Raw genomic sequence first — 24,422 nt, 5'->3', positions numbered from 1 at the left:
TTCTAGGAAAAAGTTCTAACCTTTGTCTCCAATGATGTCACTAGAAGATATCTGAGATGACAATAAGACATGGAAGATTACGGTGACCACTGTTCAGTTGATATAAAAATAGGAACTTAACCCTCTTGGAGCCAAGAGCCGATCTGGTCGGCCGCTCCCCATCAGCTGGAAGAGGCCAGAGCTCCGCCTCCACTCTACTACTGTAAAGTGCCAGGCCGTTTTCAGTGGAAATACATGTATTTTAAAATTCGCGTATATCTACCGGTGTATAGCAAATACCAGCCTGAAATTTTCTACATATCGATTACGCAGAATAAGAAACTGGTTTGGAGTGATATAAAGAGTCAAAGACGTTTTATTGTTGATTTATAGTTGTCGAAAACGCTTATTTTTAGGAAGAGAAAAATATTTTCGCACTTTCTCTCTCAATATCTACTTTGAAAAAATAATTTACGATACAAAAGAATATACGTAATTGTGTATAATGTATTTCTAAATAGAGTTCTATAGAATAACTAATTTGAACGAGAAAAATAAAAACGTAAAAATAAAAATTCAAACATATGTCACTAATAAAAACAAGACAATTTTACTCACCGATAAAATTCGTGTGTATGTATCGATGTTTGGCAAATACTGACAACAAATTTTCTACGTGCGGACAACACAGTATTAAAATAATTCTGTATTATTAAATAAGTAAAAAATAGTAGTTGATATTATAGTTTTTGTTTTCAGATAAAATAGTTTCTCGTTTTCGGTTGTAGTATATATTAGAGAAATAATTTTAAAATACAACAGAATTTACGAAATTAAGAAATGTATGGCACTAAAGCCGTGATTTACTTTGACCTACTAAGCGACCGCTGCTCAGTTCGGTACCTGCAGTTTACGAGGAGAATCATGGTCAGTGAGACGGATCCTCTCAGTAATTATTCTTGGTTTTCCAGACCGGGGTCGCCATCTCACCCTCAGATATCTCCTCAATTGCAATCACTTAGGGTCACTTAGATTGAGTGAACCTCGAACCAACCCTCAGGACCAGGCGAAAATTCTTGACCTGGGCGGGAATCGAACCCATGACCTCCGGGTGAGCGGCAGGCACGCTACACTTGGCCCGCGGAGACCGGCATTTAGGTAATGATAGAAGACTATATGTGACTATAAGGTTTAGCAGAGAGTAAGTGAAAAGTAAATTGAAATGTAATATGGGCGGAGAATCAGACGGTAGGGCATGTTTAGGTCCAAGAACTTCCTTGAAGGAGACAAGAGGTTGAGGAATGTTGTCAGGTTCATTGGGACAAATTTCCACAAAATGTTATCCAGAGACATCATCATCATCATCATCATATTCGTTATCACTAGTTTCATCTACCACCATATTCAGAGTAGCTTTAGTGCTGTTAGACACAATTAAACATCTCTTCTTTAGCTGCGGTAATTCCGCGGACGTGTCCGGTATAATTTCGTCGCTATTCTCTGAACTAAATTCCCTATCGCTATCCGATAAATCATCAGCGTTAACTTCGCACTGTTCTAAATACTGCATTAATTTATTGTCATCAATACCTGCTGAAAAATTATCACGTGAAAAACATGCCATTTTCCTGTCACAAATCCACTCACTGCAAGGAGCCTCTTACTGACCAGTTAGCGGTATTTGTAAACACAGGAAACGACTCTTGTGAAAGGTATAACACCCTCTTAGAACTGCCAAAGCAAGGCCAGGCACACAATAACGTGTAGCCCCTTTACTACAGGTTGTAACAAAAGAATGCACGTCACTATAGGTTGCCTCAAAATTACGTACATGACAGAATGTTTAGCCGGCCGATGTAATCGGCTCTGGCAACTTCCGACTGGATTGTTAACGGCCGACCAGATCGGCTCTGGCAATTTAAAGGGCGGATGCTCGCATACCGCCTGGCACCAAGAGAGTTAACCATGGATAAAAATACTATTTTAGTTCCTACATATATATTTCCAACCACATGTATAATCCCCAATGTGCACACAATTTATTTATTTGATTCAGAGATTAAACTGGCTGAATCACTGATTTGAAACATCATGAGTCAAATAAATTAAATTTCACATGTAAACAGAATTGCATTCAGACAAATTACATGGTGCATGGTAACCACCTTCAAGGTAAGACATGTTCTCAACCCAATGATGATTCCATCTTCCAAGAGTAAAATAAAACTTACATTGTGAGAGAAGTGCTGACATATGACATTTCTCAAATCAACAATTCAACTGCTTTTATACGACTGCCAAGAAACAGTGCTAATGTCTATATTACTCAATTGTCAGGCATTTTGAACTCAACTGTAGAATGAAATAAAAAAGAAAATAATACCCACCTACTTTGTAATAACTGCACAATGGTCAAGGCATTAGTGTCTGAATGCTGTTCATGAGGTCCTCAGTTTCACATGGAGCTCTTCCGAACGAAGATTCTAAAAATGATTTTTTTCCTCTCTGGACAGAACAATGGAAGGATGCTCCATATTCCCATTTGGTTTTTAGGTCACCCACATAAAAGCTGTTGAGTGGAACTACTGAGAAGAATAGATTCCAAATATCCATACAGGGCCCAGCACACAAGTTCTAACATTCCCAAACACAACTTTTAACTCTAAAAACTATGTGATGTGCCAAACCGCATTCTTGTACAAATTTTAATTTTTATAAAATACACATGCTTCCGCAATATCCGTATTGAATATGAGTAACTCATTTTACTCATACTTAAATAAAAACCACATAAGAAAAAAGGAGCCTTTTCAGAAACCTAAATCAATTTCAATCCAATTACAGCAAGACTTCAATAATTTCAGCCAAATGTCTAGACACCCTTAAAATCATGAATTAAGACTACTAACTTGCTAACTGTAGAAATAAAAAGACTGCTATTATTAGACTTCAAACAAAGTAATTTCCCAACACAAAGAAGGATTGACCATCAAAATTTTTGAACTACATTATAACATTGATTATCTGTCCCTGCAATTTTTCTGCAATTTATTGTGTGTGTGTGTGTGTGTGTGTTTGTAGGAGGGGGAGAGCATTTACCGTAATGATAAGTGACAGAAATAAGCTTCCACAGCAGTCCATCATTGACAACCCTCACCTGAAGGTACAGGTTAATCAATCTCTTCAACTACATTTTGTATGTTCTAGACACAGCAACAGATAATCAAGGTTGTACGGTATATTCAATTAATCCAATTAAATTAGTGACAAATCTAGTCTGTGTATGAATAAAACATGCCAATTGCAAAATTAGCATAGTATTTAAAACAATTTGATATTATTATTATTTTTTACTTTGGTAGCTATAACAAGAGCTTCTTTAATATTCATATAAGATATTCTCAGGGCATCGAGTAAAAATGTAAACAATAATGCACCATTGGGCCGTATCTACAGTAACCACTGCAATATTACCACATTTACAACTGTTAAGATTCAACTTCTTCTCTTTCCACCATTTCAAAATCTTTGCCAGTCTGTGACTTCTGACTACTCTCAGACTCACTTTCAGAGTTATCTGGTTCTTTGTCAATGTTGTCTCCTGCACCATCCGATGTTTCAGTGGGCCTGAAAAAAAAAAATAATAAATAACAACAACAACAATAATAACAATAATAATCACGTAGCAAGATCTTCACATTCTAGGAAGATAACATAATCATTACAAAGAAGTACTGGTATCCTACACTTCTCTAGGTAAATTGCATGGTTTAGAAATTACAGCAAACTTTTAATTATCTGGGTTAATGCCGATCCAAGACTGTAAGGATAACAAAAACAAAACAAAAATATGGATAATCCAAAATACACATATTCTTACCAGAAACGGCACATTTACTGTAGCTTACCATATTTATAAAACATGCCGCATATCACATTTGAAAGCCCATTGTATTACTTATGTGTAGCTTGCTGGAAACTGACCATTTATTTACAAAATTACATTTAAAACTACACTATAGTGTGTAAGATTTGCTTTCAGTTCACTTTCAGGAAATAATCATCCAATTTTATCTTTTGCATTCACATTTCTCCTGATGACAGTCCTAATTTTCCAGAGAGACAAATCATGAGTAGGTGTAGTCAAACAAATTTTGTCCCGGATATTCTATGACTTTAAAGCACTGGAAATTATCTACATTTAGCTCCTAGAGAAATGGTTTCACAAAGATACAGACAAGAAATCTGCTGCGGACATGTTACGAGAGTAGTCATGGAATTCACCTGAAGATAAAATGGGAAACAACGGAATATATTTCAGGGACGACCGAGGGTGGAAATGGTGTCCTTAGCATCTTCCAGCAGTAAAATGTGTCATGTGCACAGTAGTGCATTCTGAAGAAAAACATTTGTTTTAATTATAACAGAATACAGTACTCCAGGCTTCGTTAATTTTTTTAAATGGGCAAACTATATATGGATAATCCGCACCCAGATAATCGGGAGTTTGCTCTGTTACTGGTAGAGAACAATTCTTCAAAAACAAAACTGTAAAATTCCCTGTACCTTTCCACACACACAAGTAATAATATTTTAACCCATTGGAACCTTAATAAATTATTCACATGCAGACTCAGCAAACTCATGAATTTCTTGGAAAATGTGGTAATTTAACAGAATATACTGGTTATAAATTGAACAAATTTACATAGTATTCTCTTTTGTATAGATCAATGTCTCAATGTCCAGTGTCATTTAGTAGCTAAATAGCGAACCAGGATACGGTAGTTTTTGAAACAGCTCTCCATATAAAGTGGACCACCACATTTTTCACACAGACTCTGGATTTCTGAACTAATTTTAAGGGCTTTCCACACTTTACATGGCCAGGAAAGGTGTTGCTTCTTCGCTGTTGGTGGAATGGGAGTTGGAAAATGTTCCCATGCCTTCCCCTATCATCCCCTACCACATAAACATCAGTCACTTTCTAACCACATAACAATATAATTCTCACTAGCTGCCATACTTGTTTACAAAATAACAGATGTCTATCTTCTTTGATTGTTTATATAACTTTCCTTGAACTTGCAAGGGTGAATTCCATTTAGGAAGCTCTTTAAACTATATGGAGTAAACTAGAAGGGTAACTAAATCCATTTCTTGCCTGTCACGCAAACTACATGTTTTTAAAAATGCATATGGAATGTTTTTGTATGTCAGCTTCTGGCCCATGCCAGATGTGTAAGCAATGGTTTCAGAAGTCAGCCTCAATGACTTAATTAAGGAAAAATGTTTTCAGCAGTCCCAAGTTCTTTCTCTATGAGAGTGATTTCTGTCTGATAATGGGTAATTGAAACAGTAATAAATGATACCTAAGATCAAGAAAGAAGTAGCTATGGATTTGGAAAATGTATCATTTTAGCATTAACAGAGAACTAAAATGACTGTGAGCTTGCATCCGGGAGATAGTGGGTTCGAACCCCACCGTCGGCTACCCTGAAGATGGTTTTCCGTGGTTTCCCACTTTCACAGCAGGCAAATGCTGGGGCTGTACCTGAAAGCCACGGCTGCTTCCTTCCCATTCCTAGGCAATTCCTGTCCCATCGTCACCATAAGACCTATCTGTGTTGGTGCAACGCAAAAAAACTAAAATGATATGCCATGGAAAAAGTTTTCAATTAATAAGATTCTACAGGGGGAACCAGCAACACCATTTGATTATTTTAAATGCAGTATATTTCATTATTTATCATTTTTATCATATGTAAGAGAAACTACCTCATTTTTATAAATAATGAAAGTTCCTTAGTGATATCCGTCCTAGTTTGGATACCAATAGGAAAAACACTGCATGGCAAGTTCTTAGTTCAAGTGTTCTCGCTGTATTTCACCACACTTTCAAACTCATGACTACTACCCCCTAAAGTATGCTCCACACTACACTGATCGGTAGGTTAATATTTCAGAAACATTAAAAAAAATTAATATGTTAAGCCTACAGAGTGGTGATTACAATGTTCCTAGTCCAAAAATAAATAAATAAATAAATAAATAAATAAATAAATAAATAAATAAATAAATAAATAAATAAATAAATAAATAAATAAATAAATAAATAAATAAATAAATAAATAAATAAATAAATAAATAAATAAATAAATAAATAAATAAATAAATAAATAAATAAATAAATAAATAAATAAATAAATAAATAAATAAATAAATAAATAAATAAATAAATAAATAAATAAATAAATAAATAAATAAATGTACCAATACCCCCTTCCATGCATTAGCATATTGATTTTGAATACGTAATACATTTTTCAACTGATACAAATAAAATTTTGCTAAGAAGGAAGCCATAAAATCCAGTGTCGACTCAGTTAAAATGGCAATAGAATAGCAATAAAAACTAGCAGCTAGCAGTCTTCACTGTCACTAGGATGAGAAAGCTGTCCAACAAAAGGTTACATGCCAGTTGAATTACCTACAATAGGCAGCTATATTTAAACATATTTAGATGTCACCGAACAGAGCTAAGGTCAACACCATTGATTAAATCTTTACACTCGGCATAACAAAGGAAAAAGCCTGACAGAGTTAGTTGATGACAGCACTGGCCAAGGAAGGTTTTATGAGAATTAACATGCGGAACACTAGAGATACTGGACAGAAGCTTTCAGAGATTACTCAAGAAATAATAATAATGCTATTTGTTTTACGTCCCACTAACTACTCTTTTACAGTTTTCGGAGACTCTGAGGTGCCGGAATTTAGTCCCATAGGAGTTCTTTTACGTGCCAGTAAATCTACCGACACGAGGCTGACGTATTTGAGCACCTTCATATACCACCGGACTGAGCCAGAAATAAAGAAATAAAATTGAGCAAAATAGATATACCAGTTCTATAAGAAACAAAGAAAGGTAGAGGCTCAGAGGAGATTGATTACTACATATTCCATTATTCTGTAAATGAAATGGTGTATGGCTTTTAGTGCCGGGTGTGTCTGAGGAAAAGTTCAGCTCGCCAGATGCAGGTCTTTCGCCAGATGCAGGTCTTTCGATCTGACGCCCGTAGGTGACCTGCACATCTTGATGGGAATGAAATGATGATGAAGACAACTCATACACCTAGCCCCCTTGCCAGCGGAATTAACCAATTACAGTTAAAATTCCCGACCCTGCCGGGAATCAAACCCAGGACTCCTGTAACCAAAGGCCAGCACGCTAACCTTTTAGCCATGGAGCCAGACTTTTATTCTGTAGACTGAAAGGTAAAAAGAGGAGTAGCAGTGGGTGCAAGTTAAAACATAGGATATTAGGCTACAGTTAGATTAGCAACCAAATAACTAAAAATTAAAACTAAGAGATAAATTTGCAATATCATTAGTAAGTATGCACCAAGGGGAGAAAAAAGTGAAGGGAAATATTCTCCATGAAAACTTTAACTTAATGGCTGGAATTGGCAAATCCTTTCAAAACCTTTAATGGAACTATTTACAATGACGAACAGGTTAAGAAAACAGTAAGTGATGAGGCTAATACATCAAACTCGTCAAAATATTAGACCTGAAAAAATGTGTAGGTTCATTAAATCAAATTCTGATTACCCTAAGATTTCTGGCAGCAGGAGCTTTCCAAATTTGGTGATGACAATCTACATAAATAGACATGTTGTATATTGCAGAAGGTGGTCTCACAAACAGCTGCCCTACGTGACAAATTTATTTACATGCAAAAAAAAAACCAACAGAAACTGCAGGAACAAAAAGATCCACACCACTGCTGGATTTCCATCTGTAATAGAAGGCATTGATGGGACACACATGAAGATTCAGTCTCCGGGCAGTGAAAATATAGAACGGTACCGAAACAGAAATGTGCGATAGAAATCTGCACATCACGAATATAGTTGTGCGCTGGTCAGGCTCCACCTATGACAGTGCAATCTTCAATGCATCTGCACTGAATCTCAGATTTGTTCCAGGAGAATTTCCAAACTGTTTCTTGCTTGCTGATAGTGCATACCAGCAGAAGAAATTTAACCTTACACAGATTCTAAACCCTCAGAATAATTAGTGAGAACAATATTATTCAGCATATATATATATATGAACAATAAATTGCACTGAATGGTGCTTTGCTGTTCCCAATATAAGCTTCCCTATTGTGGCTTTGGGATTTCACACTAAACTCTAAACAATTTTAAAAGCAATAATGGCAGCTGCTGTATTGCACAACTAGGTAGTAAAAGAAAAAGAGAATATGTCTTTCATGGAAATGGAAGCTGATTACAACAACCTACAGAGACCTCCAAGATAATTAGGGTAATGCTGTTTGTGCTGTAACTGTGAAGGGCATCTTCAGATAATGTAAATATCAAACATTTATATCTTGACATAGTATAATTTTCAGATTAACATGCTATGAGAAAAAAAAGAAACTAGTAAGGTTTTAAAAAAATGTTTACATCATTTCAAATTTTTTCATTTCATTTTGTAACCCAGTTTCTTAATTTCAAATTCATGTTTCTTAAAAATATTATTACAATTTTATTTACACTGCACCAACACAGATAAGTGTTATGCGACAATGAGATGGGAAAGGGCTAGGAGCGGGAAAGTAGCGTCCGTGGCCTTAAGCTTGATATGAAAATGGGAAACCACGGAAAACCATCTTCAGGACGGCTGACAGTGAGGTTCGAATTCACTATCTCCCAATTGTAAGCTGACAGCTATGCAACCTAAACCACGCAGCCATTCGCATAGTTTTTTATTTCTTTCTATTCACTGCACTGTTACTGACACTCTCAGGAAATAATTTTCTTTTCGGAGCTGGTTTAGTGTGTGTGAGTCAACAAAACATAATTCTGTACGCTTATTTTCACATTATTACTGGCTTCAGTGACTGATTCCATTTATATGTCATCATCAGTCTATGTCATCATCAGTCCCAGCGGTTTCTATTATGACATTACTGGAGCACTAGGTCCCTACTGCAGACATATCTTCTAATATGTTAATTGAATCATCAAATAAAATGGAACTTGAATCAGAAAGATTTTCATTGGGCTCAAATTGTCCTATCAGTGCAGCTATAATCTTAATCATAATCATCAGACTCTGAATCATCAGTCCCACCAACAGTTAGTGAAAACCCAACCTGAAATTATGGAACATTCACAATTAATATTTAAATGTACACTAAAGAATAACTAATTTTAATGTTACCATTGATATTTCCATAGCCCGAAATTGTAGATATCCTGTATGCTTTAGGAGCTTATGCCGTGTCAAGGAAAAAGTTTAAATTATTTACGTTTCACAGAGAACTTTGCTCCGCGTCTTCAGAAGGAAATCTCGACTGTTCACGAGGAAGACATCTCCAATGATGAAGGTTTGAACGGAGTTATGTTCTCTGTGAAACATAAAGAATTTCACCTTATTTTCTTGACACGGCATAAGTCCAAAAAGCATACATGATGTCTACAATAACTATTTTAGTTAAAAGTATACAGTTGATATGCCTACTGAATAATATATACCAATTTTTCATTATTGTTCTGGTATTATTACATGAGTACTTGCCCTGTCTTCATTGTGTTTTATTGCTTTCCTTTTCATCACAAAATACAGTTCATTTTTACCGTTTTGCAGTTCAACCTAATGTCTGACTGGATGCACTGAAAACTTTACACAAGTCTGTTGCCGACATTACACCAGCAGCTGTGACAAGCCCAAGATTTGGTATCTCAGAATGCGGGCCAAGAATTTTCAACTACAGCCGCTAAATGTCATACTTTTCACCTGTTTTGCAACTAGTTTACACTGCTTTGTATGCAAACAGTGTACAATGTAATAACAGTTCTGTAAGAAAAGAAAAAGCGCTTTGATCATCTGTGGGTGCTAATATTTCCAGCAGAGATTATCAATTGTTTCGGAGATTGTAGAGTTAAAAATTGTGCTAATAAGATTTGTAAATAAATTAAACTAGAGAGGATTAGTCTTGAATGTTTTAGGTACTACTTCACTTTTATTACGGTAACTCATTTTCATAGTTTTAAAATGGTGCATTATTACACCCTCTATTGCACATGGAAAGATTCCAAAAAGGAAGAGTGTCATGTTTCATAAACTTCCCAGGGATGCTGAACCAAGAGATGAATGGACCACAGCTATTTCTAGGCAGGGGTAAGTAGGGTACTCTTCAAATTGCCAGGGAATTTTGTAAATTTGCAGTGCCCATTTTAAACAAAGAGACTTTAATATCCATACAACTAAAAAGAGATTGCTGCCTATCACTTTACCCTCAATTTTTCGTGGTTACCCTTATCTTGAGAGAGAGAGAGAGAGAGAGAGAGAGAGAGAGACCAAGATAATTTCATTTCATGTGTCAGTCATTAATCATTCCCCCAAGGAGTGAAAGAGAGAGAGAGAGAGAGAGAGAGAGAAGCACCAAGATCAGTTCTTTGACGCCAAAAAGATGGAGGCTAGTGCAAGAACAAAGTGGTGATGTTGAGATACAGTTCAACAATGCACAACCAACTAGATCGATAACGAATACTCACAAGATAGGTACTCATGCTTCATTTTTGTCCTTAGGCAAAGGCAGTATTAAACAATTAAGAAAAGGATATTGAAGACTAAGAGCAAGAATAACTAAATGAATTCTTGGCAAAAGAATTCATCCAAGAAGGCAAGTTAATTTCCAACTCACACCTAAAACAGTTACACATTAGACAGCAGGGTCAAATTGTGGAACTGTTAGAGGCCTAACAAGGAGAACCCTGTTTCCGACTAACTTGGGGGGGGAGGAAGAATGTGCAAAAGGCCAAATACACATTTTCTGTATTGTCACAGGTGTGTTGAAGAGTTTGTGTACTGTTGCTCCAGAGTTGGTGAAGGATCAAGAAAGTCTACAAATGACCATAGGGTTTCTTGAGATACTTAGAAAACAGCATGACACAGATGATATATATATGCAATATGAACCAAGCATATATATCTGGGAACTAAGACAAATCTGTATTTTCTAAGGTAGATGACAAAAGACTAAATTGGTTGATGGATGATGTTCTGCCATGTGTTGAGGAAATTCAAAGCAAAAAAGCAACAACAACAACACAATCAGAAAGGAAACATATGAAGCACTAGTCACCACAACATAGTCCACAATAAAATGAATTCAGTACCTACTGACAGTGGGATTTCATTATGTGTAGAATAGAAAATAATCTAGCAATGATATAGAATTCCTCTCCTGCAACTTTCGAAGAAAATGTTTCAACGACATGATAGACGTTAGATCTTGCCTCTGTGCACTGGAAATAATGCTGAAAGCAGGAATGATATGTTCATCTGATTCTTCTAATGCTGTAGCCTCTGTGGCTCAGGTGGCAGCACGCCAGCCTATCACCAATGGGATCTGTGGTTCAAATCCCTGTCACTCTGTGTGAGGTTTGTGCTGGACAAAATGGAGGTGGGACAGGTTTTTCCTCCAGCTATTCCAATTTTCCCTAACATCTTTCATTCCAGCAACACTCTCCAATATAATTTCATTTCATGTGTCAGTCATTAATCATTCCCCAAAGGAGTGAAACAGGCTTCAGCAGCTGGCACAGTTCCTATCCTTGCTGCTAGATGGGGACTTCATTCATTCCATTCCTGACCCAGTTGACACTGGAAACAGGCTGTGGATTTTCTTCTAATGCTAGAAGACAGACTTTCAAGGAATTGGATTCCATCAAGGCACAGCGAGTAGTTCAAGAGACAACTCAAGTTCCGATTCTTCAGGAAGTTTTAACACTCCTAAACACATCTCTTGAAGGTAGGTTACAGACAGCATTTTCCGAAATGAACAAGTTTTCATTTCAAAAATATTATACAGAGTCCAACTCAATTGATAACATCTAGCATTATCGAACTATGCTTATGAGACAATTGATAGTTTATCCAATTAATCAGCAGAAAAGTATTATTTTGTTTCCTTCATTTCAGAAACGTCCGTTATTATCAAACTCTCAACTTAAACAATGATTGGTGGCTATATTGTTTGAGTGGTGGAAGAAAATACAGAATGCTCTTATTGCTTAGAGTTTCTGTCATCAGCTGTCCATTGATGTGCCTCATTAAGACAGGTCAGGGAGCCTGGACTATTCGAGAAAATTTGTGCACTTTATGAAAAATGTTTTGAATTTCACTATGGTGGCATTGAGGCATTTGAAATATGCCCAAGCAGGTTCTTTTTTTTTTTTTTTCCAATCTGCTTTATGTTGCACCCACACAGATAGGTCTTATTGCAACGATAGTATAAGAAAGGGCTAGGCGTTGGAAGGAAGCGACCGTGGCCTTAATTAATGTATAGCCGCAGCATTCACCTGGTGTAAAAATGGGAAATCATAGAAAACCATCTTCAGGGCTGCTGACAATGTAGTTCGAACCCCACTATCTCCCGAATGCAAGCTGACAGCTCCGTGACCCAAACCGCACAACCACTTGCTCAGTATACCCAGGTGCTAGAGATCAAGGCACAGCGAGTAGTTCAAGAGACAACTCAAGTTCCGATTCTTCAGGAAGTTCTTCTCTAAATTTAAAGAAAATTTTTTCCCCCTACTTATTTAACATCGCGTAACACATCGAAGGTAGAGGAAATTTTAAGTGCTGCGAATGTGACGAAGTAATTCTCAGCGACACTGTAGTGCAGCCCTTTCCTATTCCAACGTCACCGTAAGACCTATCTGTGTTGGTGTGACGTAAAGCAAATTATAAAACACTATAGTGCCAAACTTTTTAACACTAGTCCTAAATGACCATGCAAGGGTCATCAGCAATGACCTTGATATTTCTAGGAAATTAGTGAGAAAACCTGTAAGCTGCAAGTATTTGAAAATTTAACTTGCTGCAGTCATATTTTAACCCCGTCAGCGGCAAGTTCTCACCGAGTTCTTATGCCAGAAAGGTGAAGTTTCTTTTTTGTTTCCAGAGGAAATTATATATTTGTATGAAGCATGGAATTAGTGGCAGTTATTAAGGGAAAATGGTGCTAACACATTCATACAGTGTGGTTGGAAACAACGTGAACCAGGTACATGACCATTAGAGGATTGGTCTTACCGATAAATAGTTTGAAAAAAAATAACTGTATATCTGGCACCGTTGTCTTTTATCAGCTGCTGAAGTTAGCCAATCACATCCCTTCGCAGGTAAATTCAAATGTGCTTTGTTAAATCTGCAGGTGGCTTGTGTGTGTGCGCACGTTCGTGCGTGTCTGCGCGCATGTACGTTTTTCATTCATTGAGGTTTTTATTACTTCATGCTCTGGTGACGTCTTCAGCCCACACACAACCATTATTGTAGTCCATTATCCTCATCATGCTTTAGACTGATGAGGAAATATTTTAGGGGCTGTTTTATGAGTATTAATAAATTACATATTTTAACGGAGTTTGAAACTTTGTGATTTATAGAATACAGATTGATTTAAGTAAGCAGAGTGAAGAGTGGTGAATATTGAGATTATTCTGGTTGCTGTTTTTTGCAATGTGAATTCCCACGGACTCCTTTAGATATAAAGATTTTTTTATTATTTTCGATGTGTGCAGATGTCGGAAGAGGTGGGCATTGTCATATATGTGTTCGCAGAAGGCTGAGTGTCTGTTGTATCTAATTGCGTTGTGGCAGTATAAAGACAGCAGTGGGAATTGATTGAAAATTTTTATTTTATTGTATTAAAAACTATTTTTTGTTGTACAAGATTTTATTCTGTTTGGACTTTTGGACTTTGAAGAACTGTTTCAATCTCATAAACCTGGACCTATCCAGATCATTTTAAATTCTGTTTTAAAATCTCTTATTTATGGGTTATATAAAAAAATTTCATTAATCTGTGAATTTTAATATTTTCATTTTTGATCCAATTATTGTGTGTCACCCTGTACTATACTACACGCGCAGTTCTGAAGAGTGTTTCCTGTTGCGTAAACTAAGACTTTTCCCGAACATTTATTATCGCTGTGTCAGCAAGAAAGAAGAGACTTCTGGAGAAAATAAAAGTAAATGTAATTGGTGAATGTGAAAGTCGACAGTGAATTCTGCATTTTGATTGGTTCTCTTTGGTGGTTGCACCATTTCTTGTTTCTCGATTTTACCCCACTTCTTCGGTGGGACCGAGGTAGAATCTGTCTCTCTTGATTATCTGACCATCTTCGCAAGCGGACTTGCTCGTCCTTCGGTCCCCTCGTGGGAATCCCGATCTCAGGGTAAGCAATGTTTCTACGTTTATTTCGGTTCTTAACTTCACTCAAATGTAATTATTTTTTAAATATTTTTTACAGGAGTTTGTCCTCGAGTTTCACGATCACTGCTAAATTTGTCCAAATGACAGCTTTTCAGCAAGATCATATACTACTTGTTTCGATAATGTTGTAATCCCTCTGCGTTTCCTCCCGGTTTTTCTGTGTCACCTCGCATAAGTACGAAAAGTCTGGCCACATTACCTGAAGAGTTTTAGATATTGATGCAAGTTAACTGTATCTCTGTGTTTGGCTTTATTTCTATATTTGTGTAGAATGGGACTAGACCTCATTTTACTCGACATGTATTGTTGGATTAATGTTTCAATAGGTTTAAATTTAGTGATTAAATTTCTTTTAGTGAACTGCACACATCTGCAGGCATGCTTAACTCCTTAATTTCCCTTTGTAAAGGTCTTTCAATTTTGAATTTCTGATTTTGTCTCTCTTTTAAAAAAGAAAAGAAATGTTGTAATCCAAGGGCAATTACCCTCTCCGTTTTCTTTTATAGCAAAAGGCTAAGTTCCATTACCTCTCAGGGTTCCATGCCTTTTTCCACATCCATTCTGTAGTTGTCACATTTCCTAACCTGTTTGTTTACATTTTGTGCTGCGATGCTTTGTTGAATCTTAAGGTTTTTCTCCTAAGGTTTAAATTTATTTTATTATTATCATTATTACTTGTGTAATCAGCCATCATGGTTACATTGTTAGCCATGTGCGTAGTTTTGTGAACGAATGATTAGGTGATGGTAATTGACCCAAACTAACCTACAAATTAAGCAAGATTGTAAATGCACCTTACGAAATTCTAATCTTGTATTTTTCTTCTTTCCTTTCACGATGTCTCGAGCCGTCCCTACTCCTTCTCATGCACTCTGGATTCATAACATAAATTCAGCAAGGACTATTAGGAACGATATGAGTCTATTATGGTACAGTTCTTATGAGTTTCGACTTGACATTTGAGCACTGCCTTTTAGCGGAGGCTAAGTGAATTAATAAACAGCCAATCATAGGCAGTCGATTGCTTCAATAGAGCGTGTTAAGACTCTAGTTCTGGTTACCAGTGTTGTCAATCTGTTGTTTTCTGAAACCACGTGCTATCTATCAGCTCTGTGTTGTATTGTGCTCAGTATTTTTTTTTTTTTTACAAGTTGCTTTACGTCGCACCGACACAGACAGGTCTTATGGCGACGATGGGACAGGAAAGGGCTAGGAGTGGAAAGGAAACGGCCGTAGCCTTAATTGAGATACAGCCTCGGCATTTGCCTGGTGTGAAAATGGGAAACCACGGAAAACCATCTTCAGGGCTGCCGACAGCGGGGCTCAGTTCTTTTTGCGGTCTTTGTCAGTTCAATTGGTCATTCTTGACAAAGCACCAACACTAGCGGCTAGAAATAATGAGCTGATTGAGTGGTCCAAGGAGCAGAAAATTTCAGTTCGCTATAACATGAGGAAGGGGGGGATTTCGTGCATCTCGTGAAATAAAATAAGCTCTAGTACCCTGTTTACATGGTGGATGAAACAGCCAGGAGACATGGGCATAAAGTTGCTCGCCTTCCACCATACCACTGCCATTTTAATGCCATTTAATTGATTTGGCCTCAGGTGAAGGATTATGTACTTGAGAACAACCAACTCTCCGCAGTTTTGGATGTTGAAAGACTTCTGTGGGAAGTCGTAGGCCATGTAACTGCAGTTATGAGACACAATCAGAGATAAGTGAAGTATGGGAGAGGGAAAGTATCACAGACGATTATGCTGAAGACGTAATCTCATTATGGTCAAGCGAGAATGAAATCTCAACAAACAATGACAATGCCGATAGAGACTCAGAAATGAGTGGTGTATTTCCTTTGTAGGACTTTTTCCTTCCTTAGGACGAACAGCATCTATTAGCAATGCGAGCTGTTCTAGATGGTGAGTATAAATTTCATTTTCTTGCGTTTCATCTGTTCGAGCATTGGTATATTTTTATCTTATAGCCTTATCCTAAATATGTTATGTGTTATTGTTAACCTTATGTGAACTATGCATGTTGCTACAAAGAATAATTGATTCTGGACATATTTTCGAGGATATAGATTTCCGTTCCTGTTTTGTTTTGTGAATCAGCTGTTTGTACTCATAACAATTTGGCACCAATGTCTCACTTCCAGCTAACTGTCAAGTCGAAACTCATAGAAATGGAACTATAGCTTCTTCTCTTAACCTACCAGTGACTGTTCCTGAGCTAATCGCAGATGAATTGGGCAAGTCTTTGGCTGTGATTAAGGATAAATTGCCTGAGTTTAATCCTATAATTTCATTACTTCATTCTTCTGAGCCCTCAGATAATCAAGTAATGCGGGTAAGGTCAATTACAGCATTACATGGACCGTATCCAGAGTGAACCTTCAAGATGGCATCGGCAGTGCAAGCATCTTATGAGTGCTCCCACATTTTGTAAGAAAACATCTCTCCAGAAAAAGACATTTGTACCAGTAATATTTATGAATGCGAGTGTGTGTGTGTAGGCCTAAAATGATGCCTCATCTGTCCATGAAACTGTTGAATCACTACACAAAATAATAGAAGAATAAGGATTTGGTAGAAACAAACCTTGTAATTAAAAAGTTACAAACTGAAAAGGAGAATGTGATTGAAGAGGTGGAGAAACTGAAAAAATTTGCGATGGTGTTGGCGCATTGTGGAGTGAGGTTTTGTTGGGGCAAAGGAAAGTGTCGCTAACTAGGCCTAATTCATCTGGAAATCATCCTGCAGTAACGAACAGATTCAGCATTTTACGAAGTTCGGGAAGAGCAAGGAAGCACTCCTTTCTCCCAAGACGAGAGTTCTCTGACAAAAAAAAACACAAACACCGAATTCACGGCAATAACGTGATCAAGAAAGTAAGGAAAGAGAAGAAAGTGAAACTGTTTGGTGACAGTCACGGTTGAGGCCTTTCAACGAATCTAGCAGAACTGTGAACCGACCGTGAAGTGACAGGTTTTATTCAACCAGGCGCCCCCCTTACAGAAGCAGTGAAACCCCTCGAGGAATGCTGATAAACTCTCGTCAAAGGACGTCATAGTTATAGTCGGCAGAGCCAACGACGTAGCGAGCAATGAAGGTCATCAGGCTACAAGTATTCTGAAAAAGACTCTAGGTAAGCTAACCCATACAATTGTGATAGTGACAAATGTACCCCATAGACATGATTTAACTGACTGGTCAATTGTGAATAAAGCTGTCAAGGACACAAATGAAAAATTCAGGCAAATATGCAGTCATTTCAAAAATGCTACACTATCAGACATCAGTAAATTAAACCAGATTTTTCACACGAATCGTGGCATGCACTTGAATAGACTGGGGAAGCAATTATGTAAGCAAGTTAATAAGTAACATCATTACAAGTAAAGATCAGGAAAAGACTGTTCTAGAACTACCTAGTCCAGGAAACATATGTTAGATTCTGGAGCCAATAACATTTCAACCCAGCATGTGGGTCCAGAATTAAATAATGACTCGGAGGATGGGATTAGCCAGTTCAAAATATTTCATCAGAACATTCCAAGTATTAAAGATAATCTGGCAAGTAGTTTCAGCTGGGTTAATAAAGAGCATGGGGGAGTTTGAATTTTTGCTAAGTCAGAAACTGAATGTAAAGAAAGGAAGGATCTTGAAGTGCATAATTCTGAATTAAAATTTGAGCTAACTTCAGTGAAATTTAAGCTTCTCTATGGTAAAAGAGTAATTCTGTTAACTGTGTACTGTTCACCAGATGCTGATGTTGAGATTTTCTTAGGGAAATTAGATCAAGTCCTTCATAACATTTTTGGTAGAAATAGCAGTGCAGAAGTAATACTTTGTGGTGATTTTAACATAGATTTCGCTGAAGAAAACCTTCCGTCAACATCAAAACTACTGCACATTCTTTAAAGCTGTAATCTAAAACACTTCATTTTTACATTCACCCAGACAACTGCCACCTCAACTACAATGATAGACAACATTTGTATTAATTTCCATTGTTCTAAAATGCAAGCATCCAATATGAATATGGGATTATCAGATCATCATGCTCAAATTTTGCACTAGAAATTGAGAATGTTAACAAGCAATCAACCAAAATGAAGCAAGCACAATTAACTGTTTTTTCTCCGCAGCTGCATGTGGCAGTTTCACTGAAAGTCTTAAACTTCAGACCTGGGCTCCAATAACACTTGGTCATAGCATTGACCAAAAGTATAGAATGTTTTTAGGAAGTTTTTAAATGCAATCTCAATTACATTTTCCAAAAAACTTGCAGTAATTAATGAAACTTCAAAAAAGCCATGGATCACAAAGGGTATACAGATTTCAAGTCAAAAATGTAAATTACTAAGTAGATTAGCACAGCAGAGTTGTGGCCTGGATTTTTGCAAGTATGCTAAAAACTACAAATCAGTCTACCGAAGAGTTCTTAGGGCGGCTAAGATAACGCACAATAACAAGAAAGTTAGAGTCATGCAATAAATCACGAACCATATGGAATGTAATCAAGGGAGAAACCAACAGACACGCAGTTGGAAATAAAGTTGCTGCCATAAAAAATTATAATGGAATACAAATGAATGACTCTCATCATTTGGCTAATTATATAAATGATTTCTTTCTATCCTTACCATACAAACTAGAAAATTCAAATAAATCAGATGTATTACCTGAACTCGCAACCTTTGTGCAAAATTCCATGCAATTAACTCCAGTAACAGAATTGGACGTTCTTAAAATCATACAGTCTTTGAAGAATACAACTTCCACAGGTATGGACGAAATTCCCACGAAACTCGTCAAAAAATGTGCTCCGTACAGCCTTTAACTTATATCATCAATGAATCATTTTCTAGTGGTCAGTTTCCTAATCTCTTAAAAAATCTGTAGTTATCCCAGTTTTTAAAAGTGGAAACGCACACTATTTTCATAATTACAGATAACAATATCAATACTTACTGTTATTTGAAAAATATTTGAATGTACTATGACAGATCGGCTTACTAATTTTTTTAAATCAAATATAACTTGTTAAATAATGCACATCATGGGTTCAGAGCTGGCAGAAGTACTTTGTCTGCTTTATCGCATTTTACACAGTTGGTCGTAAACACTCTTGATAATGATGAAACTGGGATAGGATTATTTCTTGACCTTTCAAAGATATTTGATACTGTTGATCACGAAATATTGTTGCACAAATTATATCAGAATGGTGCTAGAGGAATTGTTTAGATCATACCAGGATAAACGATCCCAGTTTGTTGAAATTACACCATGTAACAGTAAAGAGCATAATGAGACATGTCACTCTCAGGTGAAATACATAGAATTGGGTATTCCACAGGGTAGTATTTTGGGGCCTGTTCTTTTCTTGATCTATGTGAATGATCTTCCTCACAATAATCAAGTAGAAAGAGCAGTTCTGTATGCTGACGATACAAACATAATTATTAATAATTCTAACCCTATGTCTATAGAAACTGCAGCAAGTGTAGTTTTGTCTAGGTTAGAATCACGGTTCAGGAAAAACAAATTAACATTGAACCTAAAAAAGACAATACACGGAATTCAAGGCATCCAACTACCATGACAAAACTGCAAAAAACCTTACATTAAATGCAAATGCAATTGAAAATACACTGACCACAAAATTTTTAGGTGTCCATATAGATGAAAAATTAAGATGTGATTGTCATATTTAAAAAAAAATTGGGAAGTTTCAGAGTTCTCTTTGCTTTGCCGTAGGGATTTTGTCTAATAGTTGCAGTGAATAATTTTGGATATTTCCTTTCAGTCATCGCTTAGGCTGCTTGTTCACTGGAAACGACTACGCACGATTACGAGATAAGGCAACTACATGCATACTAGTGCGACTGATCCCACTGCGTACAGTTAAACGAAACTGCGTCCGCTGCAAGCGACCTCGAGCGGCCAACATCACGCGACTACAGGCGACGACAGATCCCCGTCGTGTGTGATTTGCCGCTTCTATTCACCAGTACACTACGGTTCCTAAAAACACTTGGTTGTCTCCCGTCGACAATTGTTGGGCAACTTTTCAGGTGCGTCGTAACAAACACAATGTTAAAGAGTTACATATTGTGGAGTTACAACCAACGTTTCTTGAGGATTATAAAATAAAATTATAAAAGGAAAATGGTTGAAAACAACATGACATTTTAAAAATTTTACAATTTGCTTTACATCGCACCACACGGATATGTATTATGGCGGCGATGGGATAGGAAAGGGCTAGGAGTGGGAAAGAAGTGGCCCCAGCATTTGCCTGGTATGAAAATGGAAAACCATCTTCAGGGCTGCCGACAGTGGGGTTCAAATAATACACAATGTGTAGAGACTGTTGAAATTATATTTCTGTTTAAATCTTCTTATGTGAATCTTACTGATGGATATATACCTTCCTTATTTTTTGTGTGTTTCACTGATATCTTAAATTATATACTTAATTCGACCTTCAGTTTTTTTTAATTCAAAGCTTTTAAAAAGTATTCATATTGATTACTATCGATTGTCAGTTAAACATTTCAGAGGCGTTATTGCCTCACTGAAGTGTGGCATTTTGGCTATTCTTGGTCTATTGCATTCATACTGTAGTTTCTGATGATTATGCTTGTTGTTTAAAGGGGCCTAACATCTAAGGTCATCGGCCTGAATGTTTCTGGACGCATCTGATAATAATCAAAGAACTTTTAGTGCTCTTTGTTCAAACCGTTCGAACAGATGATGGAATCTCCCACTAGGTTCCTTTCACCTAGTGTCAGAGGCATAGCCAAGGGGAGGTTACTGGGGGGTTAGAACACCCATGGATGTTTAACAAAAGAAATTAAACGGAAACTGACTATAAACAAGTGAAAGTCAATTCAAAGTGTTTGCTCTTTTGAACATTCACAGAGTCATAATTGTAAAACCAACATAACTCTTGAATCCATTTTCTAACACGCCTCAAAAGTTGGATTTTAAATTGTAACCTGAACATACCATTCAATGTAAACTGTTGACCGTGATCATATTGTTCTTGTTCTACATTTTATTGTAGGATTTTGTGGTGTACTGCAATCTGAATATCAACATAATTCACTTGTATCAGTGTCCTTACGACACTCTGGCACGCGCGCACCACACACTCACAAGTACCTTCATTATGTTCTGTCATTTTGTAACTATAAACACTCCTCACCCCCATTAGTTGATCTTGGCTACGCTACTGGTTCGTGTTAACATCGATGTCTTCTTTTGCGATTTTTCCTTGGACGGCTTATCAGGTAGTGAATCTCGAAAAAATACACTAAAGCCTTATCATCCATTTCACAGAATATTTAATGATCTCAATAACCTGACAACGCCTACTACAGAAACTCTCACAGACCTGTACGGAGTACAGACGCCAATTGACAGCCGCACATGAAGTCACCTGCAGTGGACGATCCCAGTCACGTATAGTCGCACGAATCAAATTCGCCTGTAGTCGTCTCATCTCGTAATTGCATGCAGTCACTTCCAGTGGATGAGCAGCCTTATGCGATTGGTCTCTGGGGCTGCTACAAATCAAATCTTGATGTTATTTTTCGAATAGAGAAATGAGCTATCAGAATTATATTGAGGCGTAACAGGTTAGATCACTACAGACCATTATTTAAGAGACTAAGGATAATCCCAGTGCCAAGCATATTCATCATGCAATGCATTCTATACGTGAAAAAAAAAAATTGATCACTTCAGAAAGAATTTTGACAATCACAATTACCAGACGCGAACAAGAAATAAGATTTTTATCAAGCACAAGAGTAAAACCATTGCCTTGAGACATGTAGACTCTGTTGGAATCAGATTATGCAACAAGCTTCCAAATAAGATTAAAGGTATTAGTCCCTTCAGTTCATTTACGACAGCTTTAAAAAATCTCCTGCTAAGTAGCTGGTTCTATAGTACAAAATAATACATGATGAAGTGCTGGTAATGATGCTATTACTTATTAACTTGTAAACGTTCTTAATATCTCGTATATAGCCTTAAAAATAGGTTGATGTCACATTGATTATGTACGTATTATTAAAACCACACTCATAGATTTTTATTTTGTCTTGTAAATACTGATTATTAATATTATTTATTATTTTTAAAAATTAGGATGTGCTGTCCTAATATTGAGGTATTTGGTCTTCTTGGATTTTTCCTTTTTCTTATTTTTCAAAATGTTCATTATTCATTATTGTGCATATATTATTGTCAGTATTAAGAAATCACTCATCAATTCCTATACTGTTCGCATATTTCAAAATATGTAATTGTACAGTCTATGGAAGCTAAATAAATGAATGAAATGAACGAATGAATTTGTTGTCTTTAAATTTGCTGGAAAATGAACAGCAGGAGTGCGAATTATTGTTGACATTTTCTGAATTATTTGATAAAATTGTAAGTTTGCCTGAAGGGCATGTTTTGTCTAATTTGATATCTGATGTTGAAGTCCCTATCTCTTCAGAATCATTGGAAAGTGATTGCAATAACCAACTGCTTGAATATCCAGTTGTTCCTTAAGTAAGTGAAACTCTTACTCATATCTCTATTATACAGCTTCTCAAGCCGTCATTTCTAGCGTTTCACAATCATGTGAATCCTCTTTGCCTACCTTTTCTCAAGCATGTACTGTAGTCACATGTGCTAATGATGTTATTCAGGAATAACGTCCTAACTTTTCACACGTAGGTAATATTACTACTTCTTCTAATCATGCCACTCAGATATTCAATCCTCCTAGTATTATTCGAGTGTACGATTCTAATGTGGGTAACATTTCCCAAGTTCCTCCTGCTCTCTTTACGAGCACATCTGTGCCAATAACTTACGCATGTAATGTGTTTTCTGCACATGTTGGCATGACAGCCATAATATTTCGGTGGCACCTAGTATTTGTAACTCTACCAATTCTCAGTGTCAACCTACCTTGGTTGCACAGCCTGCTTCTCATACCATAGGGCAAAACTATCATCTTGGTGTTTTCAAAACTAGAGAGAAAATCCGTAAAAATTTCATTTGGAAATCCATGGACGGAGAAATCCATACACTTGTCAAACTTTGCAAAACTTGTAACATTAGTAAACCTGCACCTAATACCCGCATAGGTCTGTTGTCATCTGAGCAAGCTTCTCGTCCTATGGAGAGATTATTTAAAGACTACATTGTTCCTTTCCTGATGTCACGGACCACCCAATGTTTCATACTTGTGTGTGTTGATGCCTTCTCGTGTTTTACGTGGCTGTTCCCAACTTTTATGGCTAGTGCTAATACTACCATCTCTTGTTTCAAACAGATCTTTGCTTCTTTTGGACCTTGTCAATTCCTAGTGAGCGATAACGTCAAAGCTTTCACCGCTGTTCAGTTATGTAATTTGTTTTGATTTATCAATTTCTCATGTAACCATCACCTCATATTATCCAGGCCTAATTACACTGAAGAGTTAACCAAAATCTTAAATCTGCTCTTATTGCCTATCACTCGGCAGACCATTCAAAATGGGACTCATCGCTCAATTGGTTGTCTTTTGACTTTAATACTGCTGTCCATGAGAGTCATAAGCAAATGCCTGCTTCATTGATGCTAGCTTCTACTCCTAATTCTCCACTTTCTAATATGTGGCCCATTAACGATCTCCTTCATGATTACAAGTAATAAATCTCATTGTAGACCGTATTGGATATCAGATTATGTACAACAAATAAGAATAATAGTTTACACCACCTTTCCAATACTTATCTTTCCTTATATTTAGTATATAAATATTACAACATTTGTTGTAATTTGGGACATGTTTCGCTTAACTGTCGTAAGCTTCATCAGCCGAAATAAATCTTAGCCTAAAGTTAGGTCAGGGCCCCGAACCTAGTGTCCTTAAAATATATGGTACCCTAAGATTCAATGTTTACATTATAAAAAATCAAATAGGCTCAAAACTAGTGTGAAAAACATAGAATGTTCATCACGGCTAAGAGAAAAACACTATCGTGTTGACAGAGGTTAAAAACATAAGGTACAACATGGAGCTGGTAGTGAAGTAATTAAAATCATTGCTACCAGTCAATTAATAAGAATGTTCATACATAACACA

The 24,422-nt window shown here is 36.7% G+C and overlaps 1 protein-coding gene across 1 annotated transcript in view; it reads right to left on the bottom strand.

The window, feature by feature from the left end:
- Window positions 1-3,297: 3,297 nt before the first annotated feature.
- Window positions 3,298-24,422, bottom strand: part of Trp1 (translocation protein 1) — a 194,530-nt gene continuing 173,405 nt past the window's right edge. The window contains exon 8 of the mRNA XM_067141537.2: window positions 3,298-3,606. Coding sequence (XP_066997638.1) covers window positions 3,468-3,606 — 139 coding nt within the window. The 3' untranslated portion in view covers window positions 3,298-3,467. The remainder of the gene's footprint in view (window positions 3,607-24,422) is intronic.

This window comes from Anabrus simplex, chromosome 2, assembly GCF_040414725.1.
Source record: "Anabrus simplex isolate iqAnaSimp1 chromosome 2, ASM4041472v1, whole genome shotgun sequence".
Classification (NCBI taxonomy): Eukaryota; Metazoa; Arthropoda; class Insecta; order Orthoptera; family Tettigoniidae; genus Anabrus; species Anabrus simplex.
This window is presented reverse-complemented; position numbering and strand designations above follow the sequence as displayed.